The 17,034-nt window shown below is 38.5% G+C and overlaps 1 protein-coding gene across 1 annotated transcript in view; it reads left to right on the forward strand.

Moving 5' to 3' along the window:
• Window positions 1-17,034, forward strand: part of KLHL1 (kelch like family member 1) — a 210,684-nt gene that overhangs the window by 122,268 nt on the left and 71,382 nt on the right. Inside the window, exon 5 of the mRNA XM_054163103.1 lies at window positions 1,132-1,344. Coding sequence (XP_054019078.1) covers window positions 1,132-1,344 — 213 coding nt within the window. The remainder of the gene's footprint in view (window positions 1-1,131; window positions 1,345-17,034) is intronic.

The raw sequence follows: 17,034 nt of genomic DNA on the forward strand, positions 1-17,034 counted from the left end.
CCTCCAGGGAGGGGGCATCCACAACCTCCATGGGCAACTGGTTCCAGTGTACCCTTACTGTAAAGAATTTCTTTCTAATATAGTCTAAATCTACCATCCTCAAACTTCAGTCTATTTCCTCTTGTCCTGTCACAACAAGCCCTTGTAAAAAAATCCCTTCCCAGCTTTCTCATAAGCCCACTTTAGTGACTGGAAGGCCACTATGAGGTCTCCCCAGAGCCTGCTTTCACCAGGCTGAACAGCCACAACTCTCACAGACTGGAGAGGTGCTCCAGACCTCTGATCATCTTTGTGGCCCTCCTCTGGACCTGCTCCAGCAGTTCGGGGTCCTTCTTGTGTCAGGGGCACCAGAACGGGGTGCAGTACTGGGACTGGTTTAGGCTATGCCTTTAAGAAAGGGACCATTACTGGAACACTCTGGCTGAATGTTTTGGTGTAATAATGAAAACAAAGATAAGTCTAAATGAATTTCATTGGTAGATTGGTAGAATGCAACTTTAAATTTTAGCTTTAGTTCAGTTTGAATCTCAGTCAGTTCAGTCTGTCTGTTTCAGTCCCTCTGAACAGCTGTCTAATTAGCTGAAACTAATTCTTGCATACTCTTTGAGCTAACAGAATTTCCTCCTTAATAATTACCTTTTCTCTCTCTAACCCTTTTTGGGAAAAAAGGGAGGAAGGGGCAGAAGGGGGTATAGTTGATGGGACCCTCCTCACTGGAGGAGGGAAAGGTTTTCTGTGTTACGTTCTTTGCAGTGTATTTCTGTATATATTGTAAGTACTGTATATTGTGTATATATTCACTGCATCTCATCCTGCTTGTAAATACAGCTTTATCCATTTTGCTCCTCTGACTGAGTTTAGCTGTGGTTTCTTTGTGTGAGGGGGAGAACTGAACTTTCTCTCACCACCACAAGTACTCTGGGTGAGGTCTCACTGGAGCAGAGTAGAGGGCTAGAATCACTTCCTTCATCCTGCTGGTCACACTTCTATTAATGCAGCCCAGAATACACTTGACCTTCTGGGTTACAAGCACGCATTGCCAACTCATGTTGATTTTTTTGTCACCTGATGAAACAGCTGCTTTTATTTTATCCCAATAGTAATGAATCTGAAATATTTTCTCTTTCTCAGGAGAATATAATGGAAGTTATAAGAAATCAAGAATTTTTACTTCTACCAGCTGAAGAACTCCATAAACTTCTTGCTAGTGATGATGTGAATGTACCTGATGAAGAGACCATTTTCCATGCCTTAATGATGTGGGTGAAGTATGATATGCAGAGGAGATGCAATGACTTAAGCATGCTACTTGCTTATATCAGATTGCCACTGCTTCCACCTCAGGTATTTTTAAAATTATTATTATATTTTAATGATAATAATAATGATAATAAGCATAGTGTGATTATAATCTGTAACTGCTGAATACTCCAGATGTTTAAAAGCAAAGCTATTTATAATTATAAAACACGAATGACAGCCCTTTATCCAGTGACATCAATAAAACTGAGGATTGGCAACAGATACCCAAGAAGTGCAGAGCTGTGAAACTGAGGAGAAGCAGTATAGTAAATAGTCATAGAATCATATAATGATTTAGGTTGAAAAGGATCTTATACATCATCTAGTTACAACATGCCTGTCATGGGCAAGGACAATTCCTACTAGACCAGGTTGCTCAAGGCACCATCCGGCCTGGCTTTGAACACTTCATGAGTTGGAGCCTCTACAGCTTCTCTGGACAAACTGTACCAATGCCTCACCCTGCTCATGGTGAAGAATTTCTTCCTAAAGTCTAATCTAAATCCTGCTCCTTTCATTTTGAAGCCATTACTCTTCCTTCCTTCACTACATGCTTATGTAAAACCTCCCTCTCCATCTATCCTATAGCCACATTCAAGTACTGGAAGGCTGCTGTAAGGTCTCTCCAGAGCCTCCTCTTCTCTCAGCCTGTCTTCATAGGAGAGGTACTTCAGCCCTCTGATCATCTTCACTGCCCTCCTCTGGACCTGCTCTGACAGTTCCATGACTTTCTTGTGTTGAGGCTCCAGAGCTGGACACAGTACTCCAGGTGGGATCTCATGAGAGCAAAGGGGGAGAATCAGCTCCCTTGACCTGCTAGCCATACTTATTTTCATGCAGCCCAGGATGTGTTTGGCTTTCTGTGCTGCAAGTGCACATTGTCAGCTCTTGCTGAGCTGCCAATACTCCCAGAAAAATACCTGGAGATCAGGACAGATACTGCACTGAGTATGAGCCAACAGTGTGAATGAGGAAAACTAATACTGATACAGGAACTCATACAGGAAAAAATTCTTTCAGGAGGCCACAGGAAGTTATTATTCCCACAATGCTTGGTGCTGCTAAGGGTGCACCTGGAATATTGTTTCCAGTTTTGCACTGCACCATATGAAATGCATAGGAAGAAACTGAAAAACGTCTGGTGATGGGCTCACAAAATGTTAAATCAGCTAGGCAGAGAAAGCAGGATTGTTTAATCTGCTGAAAACTAGGCTAAGCAATGACATAATAGCAGTTGAAGGCTTCTTGAAGTGAAGATCATATAACCAAATTCTGTAGTCCTCACAATTCAGATTGGACGTTGGCTGCAAGAAGGGAATCCCTGGCAAAGCAGTGAACCCTTGCAGAAAGTTTTTCAGAGAATAACCAAGCTTTATTGAAGGTTTCCCTGAATTAGGTAGACAAAATTATCACCAAATGCAGTTTTGAAAGTAGACCTGATTTGAATGAGAGGTAGAACTGTTTGACCACTGGAGATCCTTTGGAGCTCTGTTCCAATTAATACTTACATGATTCGGGCTTTAGTTCCTTTATTTTTTCTTTTTCCAGGGTAGTAAATATTAATAGTAATTTTCTTCTGTTTAACACCTCCACAGAGTCATCCTTCTTTCAGATAGTGTACTGAGTCTCACTGAGTGAAGTTAACTTTCTTCATGGCAGCATGTATGGTGCTGTGTTTTGCACTTTTAGCTGAAACAGTGTTTGTAACACAGCAATGTTTTGCAGTTGCTGAGCAGTGCTTCCACACCTCAAAACCTTCTCTCTTCCCTACCCTGCTACCTCTCCAAATGCTAGTAGGTTATTAGTGGTAAGAACTTGGGAGGAAACACAGCCAAAGACAGCTGACCCCAACTGACCAAAGGAATGTCATACTGTATGACATTATGCTCAGCAATGAAAAGCTCAGGGAAAGCAGAAGGAAGGGGAAGGATGATTGTGGCTATAAAATTTGTCTTTCCAATCAATTATTACATGTACTGAATCCCTGTTTGCCAGGACATGACTGGACATCTGCCTGCTAGTGAAAAGTAGCAAATCATACTTTTTATTTTGGCTTTGTGTTTTCAGTTTGTTGTTTTGTTTTGTGTTTTTGGTTTGGTTTGGTTTGGTTTGGTTTGGTTTGGTTTGGTTTGGTTTTTTCCCTCTATTAAACTATCTCTACCTTGATCTTTGAGTCTTCTCACCTTTTATTTTCTCCCTGTCCCCGAAGAGAGGGGATTGAGTGAGAAGCAAAGTGGATATTTTACTGCTGGCCATGGTCAACCTATCAGAGGCTTTTTTGACACTCCATACTGGGCATCAAAACGGAGTATTTGTGGGGAGAGTCACAATACCAAGAACTGAACAGTGATGAGTAAGGTCAGAATCAGCTGCCACTGCAGTCTTATTATTAGATAATATGATAGCTACAGTGGCAATAATATCAGATCATATTGACATCTACATGAGTTATTTCTACAAAGGAAGCTAGAGGCAATGTTCTCACATACCTAAATCTCTTTATGTTCATTTCAGCATACTTACTGTTCCTTAGAGAAATCTTGAGCTGAGGGTCCAATGAATGAACAAAGGAGTCATTAAGACAGTTACTGAGCTACTTCTTCTCTGAGTTTCTCTTCCTTCAAATTATGAAAGAAAAAAAAGACAAAAATAATATGACAAGGGCAAATACTTTTGGTTGTGAATCCTAGTTGTTGTTCTGCATATTAACCTTCCAGAATGACTGACTTGTTCAAAATCAAGAAAGAAATCCAAGTACAAATCCACTTAAAAATCAAGTAAATGTTAATACTGTAATCCTCAAATGACATCCTGAGGTTCTTTCATATTGGGAACGTGACACTGCAAAATAAAAACTGTGAGAGACCTTAAACACAAGCTCTCAGTCACTCTTACTGGTGAGTTGTTAACTTAATCCCTGACTCTGGTTTGAGTCTTCTTCTCTGGAGACTTTCAAGACCCATCTGGATGTGTTCCTGTGAGACCTCTGCTTGATTCTATGGTCCTGCTCTGGCAGGGGGAGTTGGACTCAATGATCTTCATAGGTCTCTTCCAACCTCTAACATCCTGTGATCCGGTGATCCTGTGAACCACTCTAATTAGATGTCTTCAGACAAGTATCCTGTAGACAATTGCAATCCTTACACAACTGGCATAGTTGTTTCTTATCATGTTTCTTCTACCAATGTACTGTGATGAATATGATTATTAATTTATGGATTATGATAATATGAATTATGAAAATAAATTTTAATTAATAGTAAAAATTATTAATAATTGTTTAGCACTATTTATATGCAGATGCTAGTGCACAGTCATGAAAAATATCCCATAAACTGGTGCAGTTTAGCAGTTTGAACCCAATAAGAGAAAGTACAAAATAGTTATTCAATTAGGAACTGAGGTTGCAATTCTGCCACTTGTCCACCAGATGGAAAATCAACAAGACACTTGCAGCTTTATCTTAGGTATCAGGCACATAAAATTTAAAGGAACCTTTCAGAGACTTAAATCTAATTTGATCATGAAGTATGACTCTGGGCATTCCAGAGTGGTGCCTTATGAACCATAAGTTACATTGCAATGCAGGCTAAGATGCAGAGATTTTAAACAGAACCATACCTGGTGTTAAGCACGTAAACAATGAAAAGATACAGTTTCACTTACTGAGCTGGTTGCTAGGTTACTGCTAAGACTGGCTTCTGGGATGCAGCTGGGGCCACTGTGGCTGGCTGTGAGGCTTGTGGAGATCCAGTGCTGGCTCCCCAGGGTGATCCCTTCCAGATGCGTGGAGGCAGCTTTCTCCTGCGGCTGCAGGGTTGTGGTGCAGACTTCTGCTGACAGGCAGGTTCACCTGGACAGGCTCTCTCTCGAGTGGCTCGCTTAGTGCTGCAGTCCCTTTGGAGTTGTCAGGGTGCTGTGGAGAAGTTCTTCTCCTAGGGATTCTGAAGAGTGGGGAAATGGGCAGTGCAGAGCAGAGCAGTGCAGCTTTTCCCATAGCTTGGATCAAAAGTGAGTGAATGGCTGATTCTTCATGGTGGCTGCTTTCCTGTTTGGGGCTATGGAGCGACAGGCAGCTCCTTTCTCCTGTGACTTGTGTGGCTGTGGGATGTGGGTGTGTGCTGTTCTTGTTTGTGAGTTGGCACACTGAGGTTTTGGCTTGCAGAGGTCTCCTGTCTTGTAGCTATAGCAGCCTATTGGAACTGCTGGGGTTCAGGCGAGTTTCCTTCCTGTAATGGCAAATCTTACCAACAGGGTCTCAGTCCCTTTAAGACACAGTGGCTTCTTCTTCCTACTGGTGGGACTGCAAATACCATGCAAGTCTGTAGTTGCAGAGTAGCTTGTGAAGGACTCTTTGCAGGCTTCCAGGTAAACTGAGGCATGGTGGTGCTTTCCAGGTATTAGGCTTCTCTCTGGACTGCAAATAGCAGAACATGCACAAGGGCAGAGCACAAGTAATGCAGCTTAGTAGCCAAAGCAATAAAGCTTAACAGCAAGAGCAAAGAGCAAAGAGTGACTTGTTTATGATTTGGGGTAATATTTATAAGCTGTTTGAGGCTTGGATTTGGCCACTAGTCAACCTTGGTAATACCTTTAACTAATGGCAGAGCATGTGGTAAGAATTATGCCCAAACATGGAAGAAGCACAAGCATCTCATGAGCATTCCACAAGGGGGTGCATGATGTTGCTTACCCCGAAGGAAAGCAGGCTAGATTGTTTACCCCTGCTTGCTGATGCCAGGTCCTTTGTTACTCAGCTCTGGGCTAAGCACCCACTCCAGAAAGAAGGGCAAGAGGGGGATGTGAGCAAAACATGTTCAGACAAGTTCAGCAATATTTGGGGCATAATTCTGGGCGTAGGCTCCCTTCATGACATATAAACACAACATATGCATGTCTGACATGCTTAAGTAGTTACCTTGTTTCAGCTAATATTTTGAAAAATGTGGGAAGAAAGATGAAGGTAGGGCTAAGGGAGGCAGCTCACTACATGACCAGATAAGTGGTATTGTTTGTTTTTTTTTTTAATGTACAAAACACAGACCCACTCTGAAAGGGATCAAGAAAAGAATGCTAGGAGGAGATGATTAAGACAAGATCTATCAAAAATCATGATGCAAAGATTTACATTCACTTTGCTTCATACTGAGATCTCAAAGGGTTGAGTGGGATTTTTTAAGTTTTACTCTCTGATATACCGTGTGCAACAAAGGAAATAATCAAATATTACAAAATTAAAGGTTTCTTTGTCAGAACTGTGAGATTTTCAACGTCTATGCCCGTTGGGAAGTGAACACCCAATATTTTGCATTACTGTACTCTTTAAAGTGTTTGTTGGTTTTTTTTTTCAAATCTGCCAAGCACATACAGAAGGTAACAAACTGCTCACACACCAATCTCACCCCTATCTCTTTTTGTCTAGAAGGAAATCATGCAACCTCTGCCCTGGTTCATAGTAATTTTCTTTATAATTAATACCTGTGAGATGTACCATTATGTAGTTAAATGCAACTATTGATGTCAGTTGAAACCAATACAACTGCTTTGTTGGTTCAGTGAATTGCTCAAAATAGTGAAAAATAACACAAAGATTAAAAGTTTATTTTCCTTCTCAATAGCCTTATATAATATATCAGGTGGTGTATGTATGTGTTGCATTGTTATCTAGACTCCTTCAGGTCTTGAATAAGAAGGTCTTTCAGTTATTTCCAACCTGGAATGTTCCTTAATTCTATGGTATATAAAATATCAACTTCTAACTCAGATGTATTAAACTTAATTCCATTGTCTATCTTTTAGAACGTTTCTCATAAACCTTTTCTGCAGATTCAAGTCCAACTTTTAGAGAGAACATGTTTCATTCTGAGCAGTCAGGAGACAGTTAACCAGTAAACAGGGTATATGAGAAAAATAATAAAGCTAATTGTAAGAAGTGTCAAAAATAATTATTGTAGAGTGAGATAATTCTGGCAAATCTCCTTTTTTGGTCCAGTTTAATCTGAAAACTAGCCTTTTTCACTAGTGCCTGCCTATGATTGAATATTGCATCTATTTGCTATAATGTCAAAATTGTTTCCACATTAAAATAAAGGTATTACAAAGTTTCAAAAGAAAAATATTGAGAGATGGAGGTGAACATTTACTTTTTGTTACCAAAAGGTGATTTTTTTCCCACTATAAGTTTTGTAAATCATTTAAAACACTCTATCATTTTCATTGCACTGAAAGCTAACTGAAGAGCTCTTTGGAGAGAAGCCAGGTCAAAATTAAAAGCTAATCATTGGACCTTTGAGAAAAATTAAAAAAAAAAAAGGGCTCCTTACATTTAAATTCACTAAAAGAGATGAAGTCATAGGCTGCAATTACTAACAGATTGGAAAGATTGTACTGAGATCCTCTTAAAACAAAGACTTAAATTTATAGTCTTAGTTTTTATGATAGCTCATTTCACTTTCAAGGTGCAGTAATTATATTGGCAATGTAGTCAGACTTGAGTAATAGGATATCAAGCAAAGTAATTCAAAATTCAATAGAAGAATTCAGAACAAGCCAGTCAGAACATATTAAAAGGGAAGTATCACAAAGCCGAAAATGAAATAATAGAAGTTATAATGTTGCCATAAAACTTCAGTTTCATTTTGCCTTTTTTTTTTTATTATTTGTCTAGACCTATATGCTAAACAAAAAGAGTTTTAATTTCTTCAGTCAAGTCAAACTTGAACGATTACTGGTTTGACTAATAGAAGAAATTCTTTATTGTTACAATAGGTAAGATTTAGCTACTTTCTGTCAATAGGTGTTCCAAATATTTTGTGTTGATATGTACAGAAAACATATCAATTTATGTTCATTTTCACTCTTAAAAGATTCAGGAAAAGTAAAAATATGGTAGCAACCTTAAACCTTGTTAATGCTGAAGTATTCTAGATTATTTACTGGAATTGTTCATTTACAAGCTTAACTATTTTTACCTACAAATTTTTATAGCGTTCTTTTCTGAAAGCAAGTTGAAAAAACAAAGTTAAGAAACAAAGATATTGTTAAGCTGACATTTTGTCTGCTGTTAAAAAACTCTAAGAAGCTACTTTTTGTGCTAAAAAGGTACCAGAGTGGCCCTCAGGTTTTGGAAGTATTTATATTTTAATGTACTAAAAAATCAAACAAAATTATTATATTTAAAGCAAAGCTACTAAAGGTGGTTTGTGGATACATCTATTTTGAGATAATATGATAAACATATACAGAATCCCAGAATCCCAGAATGGCTGAGGTTGGAAGAGAGTTCTGGAGGTCATCTGGTCTAACAACTTCCCACAAGCAGAGACACCTAGAGCCAATTGCCCAAGACCATGTCCAAATGTAAAATAGAATAGAATAGAATAGAATAGAATAGAATAGAATAGAATAGAATAGAATAGAATAGAATAGAATAGAATTAAACAGGTTGGAGAAGACCTTTGAGATCATCAAGTCCAACTTATCACCCAACACTATTGAATCAACTAAACCATGGCACTAAGTGCCCCATCCAGTCTCTTCCTAAACACCTCCAGTGATGGTGACTCCACCACCTCCCTGGGCAGCCCATTCCAATGGCCAATCACTCTTTCTGTGAAGAATTTCTTCCTAACATCCAGCCTAAACCTCCCCTGGTACAGCTTGAGACTGTGTCTTCTTGTTCTGTTGGTGGTTGCCTGGGAGAAAAGACCAACCCCCAGCTGGCTACAACCTCCCTTCAGGTAGTTGTAGACAGGAATAGGGTCTCCTCTGAGCCTCCTCTTCTGCAGGCTAAGCATAGCAGATGTCTTTGGATACCTCCAAGAACTGTATCAGGGCCTAGTTGAACTCACAGTATAAGATTCTTTCCTAGCATTCAAACAGAATCTCCTGTGTTTCAGTTTGTGCCCCTTGCTTCTGAATATAGATCTGGACATAGTACTACAATTTTAGCCTCACTGGTACTGAGTGGAGAGGGTTGCCCCTCTTAACTGACTGACAATAATCTGTCTCATGCAGCCCAGAATCCTCTTAGTCTTCTTTGCAGCACAGGCACAGTACTGGCTCCTACTCTGCCAAGCTGCTTTCCAACTATGTGGTCCCCAGCTTATATTGGTACATGAATATATACACACATGCATATATAGTTTTATTTCATTACTTTATAGTAGTCTGTTTGTGTGAACCTTTTAGTTAGAGGTGAAAAATCTATGGTTATGGAAAGATAACCCATTAAGATGTGGTGAGAATAGTTAAAGGTGTCCTTACCTAATTCCCTGATGACTGTCTCAACCCATCAACTAATGATTACCTTCACCATGACGCATGGCATAGTGATTAACTTCTCCACAGATCAGGGAACAAAATAGTCTGTCTGAGTCCTCGCTAATTCCATATAGGCAAAAGTCTAACCTCATCTGCAGCTGAAGGTATAATGTTAAATTCTGTCATTGAAGGCAAAAAATAGAAAATCACTGATTTCTCCTTTCTCAAAACAAAATGATTTCTTCTATGCTTGTGTTTCCTAATCCTATTAAAGGGCTGGACTAGATGACCTTTAAAGCTTGCTTCAAACCCAAACCATTTGATGATTCCCTGATTCAAGTTCTACCTGGAAACATTCAATGCAACTCAATATGTTTGGGCTTCTGCCTAGCCCTATTTTGTTTACAAGTGATGTAATTGCTTTTAATATGATGAAAAGCTTGGTTTTGCAAATTGTCTGTACACAGTGTAATTTATCTTTTAAAGCTGAGGCTACAGCATAAGCCAAGAATGTATGCAGAGTCCGTTGGACCAAACATTACTTTTATGGTGTTTTTCACAAGTGTAAGAAGTTGTTAATGACAGTTAGGCAGCTGATAGAATTTGCAAGCAAGACTTAGGAGCTAAGACATGATACTGAGTGCCTTGACTAGCATGAATAGTAAAGAATGAGGATGTTGTGTTCTAATGTTTCTCAACAAACATGCATAATAAAAAGTACAAAAATACATACTTGCAAAACTGTCAATTTCAAGAAAGCTTGTACTCCACCAGTGTGCTGTGTTTATAATGGACATTTTTTGCAATGGCTTGGTTATCTATTTGCAATGGCTTGGTTAACTATTGTAACCTAGAAGATGGCATAGTATAAAGTATAAATGTTATTGCCTTCTTCTCTGCAACTCTTTTAATCATATCACTTTCAGAGGCTTGTAAAACATGTCAGTAGAATAATGCATAGTCTTTGAATACTGAACACAGTGTGGCTCAGATCCAGTGAAACTAATAGAGGCATCTAAATTAGGTTTCTTGCCCAGGGGCAGAAACAAGCCGGTCCTTAAAAAGTGAAGTACTTAAGTACCCTCTAAGTCACTGGAGAGAAAGCGAACTGATCCGCATGAGTTCTGTTCTTATTGACACTAAGATGTTGCAGGGAACCTGTAGGAAATTCTAAGCCTCTAAATCCCCTCAGAATGCACACGTTACATCTGGCTGTACATGATTTTAAAAGTGTGTATTAATTTGCATATAATAATTGAGTAGAAACTCTAGCTTGGATAATTGACATTGTGAGGCAAACTTGTAAATTCCTTCCACAGCTCAGCTGGCATTTAGTAAAGAGGTATTTCTCTGTACTTCTAAAAAAGCCAATTAACTAGGCAGTCACGAGATTGAGGTTCATTGAGTTCTGACCTTTTCAATATACACTGGGCTCATTGAAACAATTGAAGGATCCTTTACTTAGCAAAAATTGAGAGTATCATTCTGTCTCAGTCTCTAACTTTCTCCTTTAGAGCAGTGATTGATAATATAAAGGGATAAAACTTTTTGAGTTCTCTAGCATTGCTAAAAAAGTGTGCCTGATGTGCATTCATACCTGATTAGAGTTCTAGGGTTTCTAGCGTGGTTCTTACCTACTGGTCTGGGTTAAATGCCAAGTAGTGTGTGTATTCAGTCATCCTCTACAACAGTTTGTGAATACTTTCAATAATTTCTAAATTAATTGGATGCCAGGAGATTATAACCTATATCTGAAAGGACTGAAGGTAGGATTCAGTTTCTTATTCAGTTATGTGCTTATAGGCCTCTTTGCATCAGCTAGATTCCCAGCCTCCCACTGTAGGCAACAAAGATCTAGGGAAGGTCCCAGCATGCAGGAACAAACCTGTATGCTGATTTGAGAGGTTCCATGGATTAGTATGCTGCCTGGGTCCCATCAGATTTTCTGGAAGCATTCCCTCATAAATCCAGTGCCATATTTACTGGCCCTATGTGAATTCATAGACACCACATGGCATTTCATGTGGTGTTAAATGCTTGGTTTATGCAAGTGAATTAAGCAGTCACTCCACTTTCATCTGTATCAGAGTAATGTAAATTTGGGAATGTGAGAAAGTTTGACAATATTTTTAATGCAACTCTTGTGCTAACTTTGAGGAAATAAAAACAATTTATTAAGAACTAATAACTCTCAGTTCTTAGGAAGTTTCAGGCAAGCATCTGGGATGACCACCATGTTCCACTGTTAGCTTATCAATGAAGGAGAACTATTAGTGTATAAACATAGGAGAATTTCTGCCTAAAATTGCATTGTTTGTGAAATGGCAGTCACTTTATTATAGTCAGTACAGGATAAACATGCTGTCATTTTTGTACCTTTCTTCTATAGGTCATGAAGTAAAGCTAACATTTTCCTTTATTCATTACAACTTCTCTGGCTGTGGAGGTTTCTTGTCAGCTGATATTTTATCTGAAGAAAGATGTGATAGTTCAATTCAGTGTGCAGATACAATTCAAAGGGATTTTTTTTTTTATCTTTTAGCTAATTCTAAAATAGCTCAAGAGTCCTGTCAGTGTGGTGGTGTTTCTTGTGCAGATAAATGTCAATGTGAAAATTATAAAGAGCGAAAAAGATAACCATTTTCACATATAATTTTCTATCAGTGCAGTTTAGTAAATACCAGTAAACATCAGCCAAGTATCAGTAAATGCTGTCTCAAGATGCTTTTGAAATAAAAAGTTGAGGTATTACAATGCTTTAATAGTGTTTTTTTATCCTACAGACAGGCAATTTACCTGACTCTTTATTCAGTGTCTCATTATATACTGAGCATATGTTGGAATAAATTTATTTAGTAGAACAGTGAATCTTCTCAAGGTAAATCAGTTTTACATGCAGTCATAAAACTATTGAGGAATGAATGAATAGAAAATACAAACCTTGTGTCTCTTTTTATTAATTCTGCATTGCTAAAGGTTCAGAACAATGTTTTTCTACAATAGTCTACTTCTGTTGCTCATTCTATGAAGTTCATTCTAGGTGAAACATCCATTCTGTAAAGGTCCCTATATATGGGGGGCATTATATATGTATAGAAAGTGTCCATTTGAAAACAGATATTTATTGATACTTTAGATTATATTTACTACCCAAATCAATTATAAACTCTGGTTATATAAATAAAAGCATATCTTTCCTTGACTTTCAAAACAGCATTATTTTCAGTGCATGCTTAAATGTTTAATAATACAGTGTAATGGTTTAAATCAGAACAAAATGGGTCAAGCCAAACCAGCAGGTTAACCTGTCTGTTTTCCCAACAAAGAAATGAGGGAAAAGTAACACACATAAACTCGGGATTGAGTGGGTTTTCCATCCCATTTTATCATGTTCTCCCTTGGTCATGCAAGTAAAACCACAGGGTAGGCTGTGTTGTGTGCCTCTCGTATTCTGGCCTTTGCTCATACAAGAATTTGCTCATACATTCCCATATACCCTGCCACTCATCATTATTCAGCATTGGGTCAGATCTTGAGAAAGTCCTGTATTGTTCCAAGACCTGTATTGGCCTACTGGTATCCAACACAGGAGCATCAGAACTGGAAACCATTCCACTGAGAAAAGGTTTGTCATCAGAAGGAATATATATAAAATGTCAACACACAGGAGCCAGCTGCCAGCAGAAAGCAAATACCCCAACACAGCACAGTGAACACAGCACAGGAAAAAAAAAATGTACAAAACTCTCTTAACAAGCTATAAGCCTTAATTGAATCTTCTTGTTACCTCCCTTTTTGTTATCCCAATCCCTTTGCCTCTTGCCAAAAATCTGACTGTCTTAATTAAGACATCAGGTTTCATTGCCCCATATTGGATGCCAGAAGTGGTTCAAATCAGAACAAAACAGGTCAAACCAAAATAGCAGGTTAACCTGTCTATTTTCCCAACACAGAAGTGAGGGAAAACTAACTCACAAAAACTTGGGATTGAGACAAAAAAAGTGAGATAAGAATAGAGTTTCCTGAGCAAAATCAGAGAAGCATAGTACAGAATGCATAATTACCTTACACTATTTGCAGAAAAAACATGACACAAATCAGCAGCAAGCAGAAGCAAGTGAGCCAAAAACCCAAGCCAGAAAACTACTCCCTCATCTCTCCTTGTTCCACCGCCATTCCAGCAGAAAAGACCAACACCCAAGAACTTGGAACCCAGAAGCAGCAACCAGAACAGGAAACCTCCCATGTTACAATCTGAACTTCAAACCCCATAACAGTTTGCTCCAGCCAGTACCTTCACTTTTGAAGCTGGCATGACTGCAGCATGGTATGAATGACAGCAGCAGACTCAGCTCAACCCATGACATACAGTTTTGCAGGAAAATATGCCTTTAGATTTGAGTTATTTTGTATTCTTAAATATATATACAGTCATATTATTTGTAATCATTATTTGGCATTCCATATTTTTCTCTCACCAACTGTCAGATTGTAGATTACATCAAATTGCAGAGCTTGCTTAATTCATTCAACAAAATTTATCTGATTAGGATACCAGGGTGTTATAAATCACACCTGAAAATCCTGTGTGTTTAAGGACTATTGAAAGTAAAATATTAAAAGTAAACGCAGTTGGGGTGCATCAACAACAGTAGTGTACCTCATGTCATTTTCCATTTCAAACTCTGGCTTACAGTCATTTTTTGATTACACCAATAAACTGCATCATAATCACATACATGGATCTCAGCAATGAAAATTAACATAGCTTTCTGCAAAGCTCCACTTCCATTTAGGCATCAATGGGATATGCTGAGACTTGCCATTCATAGCAATTTTAATGAAAATGGATAGGTGTTAAGCAGTTCTAAAAGACTAGCTTATGATGCTAAACAGAGTCTCACATTGCTGTCCACTTTTAGAAATCTTGTTTTGAATATTTTTTCAAATACCTCTTTCCCCTAGACCTGTCCTGGCTGTGTTTTCATCTACAAGCATACAAAATAAGGATTACCATTAGATTCAAACTGCACTGCATAGAATGAACAGTGTTGCTTCACTGTGCAGTAATATATTTTGCTTGTGAGTGCTGCTGGATTTTTAAATGATTTTGTGGAGTTGTTTATGTGCTAGTGACCTCTGTGGTAATTAACAAGGGCAGAAAGATGTATCTAGTGGATAGAGAAGCTTTATCATAGGAGAAAAACAAGCCTGCTTCAGACTTCACATTTTTGTTAGGATCTATACAAGGTGGCAAGACTTTCCATTGTGGGCTACAAATACCCCAAAACCAGTAATACATTCAAAGCTGTCACTGGAGTATATTAATCCTATCTTTTCAGGAGCTATGTGGAACAACCCGGAGAACAGTATGTATGGTGCCTGGAAGGCACAGCTTAAATTGCACACTCAATTATCTTGAAACCTTTACTACTTGAGTCTGATCCAGATGTCTGAGTTTACCTTGTTAGAATGTATGACGCTTCCATACCTATGTAATGCAAGCTCTGTCTATTTTCTACTTACAATCACAGAATCACAGAATGGTTGAAGTAGTAGTGGACCATTGCAGGTCGTCTGGTCCAAACTCTGTGCTTAAATAGAGCACAGAGCCAGTTTCCCAGGACCATGTCCAGATGTCTTTTGAATATCTCCAAGGACAGAGACAACATCCCTACACAACCCGTGTTCAGTGACCCTTACAGTAACAAAGTGTTTCTTCATGTTTAGATGGAACCTCCTTGTTTCATTTTGTGCCCGTTGCTTCTGGTCCTGTTGCTGGTCACTACTGAGAAGAGCTGGATTTATAACATCCCTTGTCTTCTCTTCGATGGACTGTCACAGCTATCTCAGCCTTTTCTCATAGCAGTGAGATGGTCCAATCCCTTAGCCATCTATGCAGTCCTTCTCTGAACTTTCTAGTCTCACATTTCATTTATCTCTGTTTCACTGGGGAGCTCAGAATTGGAACAAAGCAATCCAAGTGTAGCCCCTGAGTAGAAGGGAAGGTTTACTTCCCTCAATCTGCTGGCAATACGTTACCCCAGGACACTGTTAACCTTCCATGTGGCAAGGGTACACTCCTTTTCAACTTAGTGTCCACCAGGACCCCAAGTCCTTTTCTCCAGAGCTGCTTTCCATCTGGGTAGCCTCCAGTATATACTTCTGTTTGAGGTTGTTCCTCCCTATGTGCAGGACTTTGCACTTGTCCTTCTTGAACTTCATGGGGTTCCTATTACTCCCTTTCTCCAGCCTCTTGAGGTGCCTCTCCACAACACTTCTAGTCACCATGAGCCACTCTTCCCAGTTTGGTCTCGTTGGTGAACTTTCTGAGGGTACACTCTGCTTCCATCATCCAGATCAGTAATGATTTCCAGAGTTTAGTGTAGAGACAGCTAAGCTAGTTTCAGAGTGACTAGTTTGTCAGGATATCAACAGAATGAGTTGATCCTAGAAAATATTAAACTATCCTTTTACATGGCAAATTTTGCTGCTAATTGTTGGTATTCCCTAGATCATGACTCTGGAAGTCATACAAGCATAGTGAACGCAAAGATCAGTCACTACTCTCAGCAACTGTTAATGTGTAGTTTTAAAAGCAGAAACCTTTTTTACTCTTGAAATAACTTGAAGTATGTCACTTTCAACTAAAGATGGAAGAAAAGAGGGATTGCAGATGCTTGAAATGGTACAGTGGATTATCTTGAATGGGTTTCCTGGAAAAAGGGTAGTGAAAGCTAGGAGTTGGACCTCCGTTCCCTAATGTTAAGTCCTTATTGTTGCAGTGCAGTGCTGTTTCCTGCATCCTTTTTTTTCTCCCTTAAATTAATTGTGCACAATAAAAAAATACATAATTAGAAAAAAATTCTCTAATTATAGTTGAGCCATCAAAATTTCTAAGATTATGCATATGCTAGAAGAAGAATTCATACTAGACATTTGTGGTATTAATTCTGGAAATAAACTTTCTATGTGAGGTTTTCTTATTCATCCTTTTTGCCTATTTCTGTGGCCTGAAGATTGTATTTGTGTCAGGAGAATGTTACTTAGGGACAAGAGCCTTATTCATTTGTCAGTACTTATTCTCTTAGAGGAGCTTTATAAAAATTGCATCAATTTTAGTAGGCTACAGTTAGCTGGAATTAGAAATAAAAAATCCAGTAATCTTCAAATGTAATCTGTCAGCTGTTTTTGACTGAATAACATTGGTGTTCCATTTGTCGTTGTGTGTCATGCTTTTACCTAGTCTTCTATTGGATTTATTGTGTTCAGAAGGAAAAACCTAATCTGACTCAGAGGGCTTCAAATGGAAACATCTGCCTTCTAACCAAAAGAGACTAGAAAATAAGAATGTTTTGTCACAGCTCAACCTTTTTGTGCTGGCATATTGGTTTTATTTTCTTCCTTTTTTTTTTTTAATGTGATGTTTTTGTTTGTCTTCCTTATGAAATCAATTTTACTGCTAAAACT

This window comes from Dryobates pubescens, chromosome 7, assembly GCF_014839835.1.
Source record: "Dryobates pubescens isolate bDryPub1 chromosome 7, bDryPub1.pri, whole genome shotgun sequence".
Taxonomy (NCBI): Eukaryota; Metazoa; Chordata; class Aves; order Piciformes; family Picidae; genus Dryobates; species Dryobates pubescens.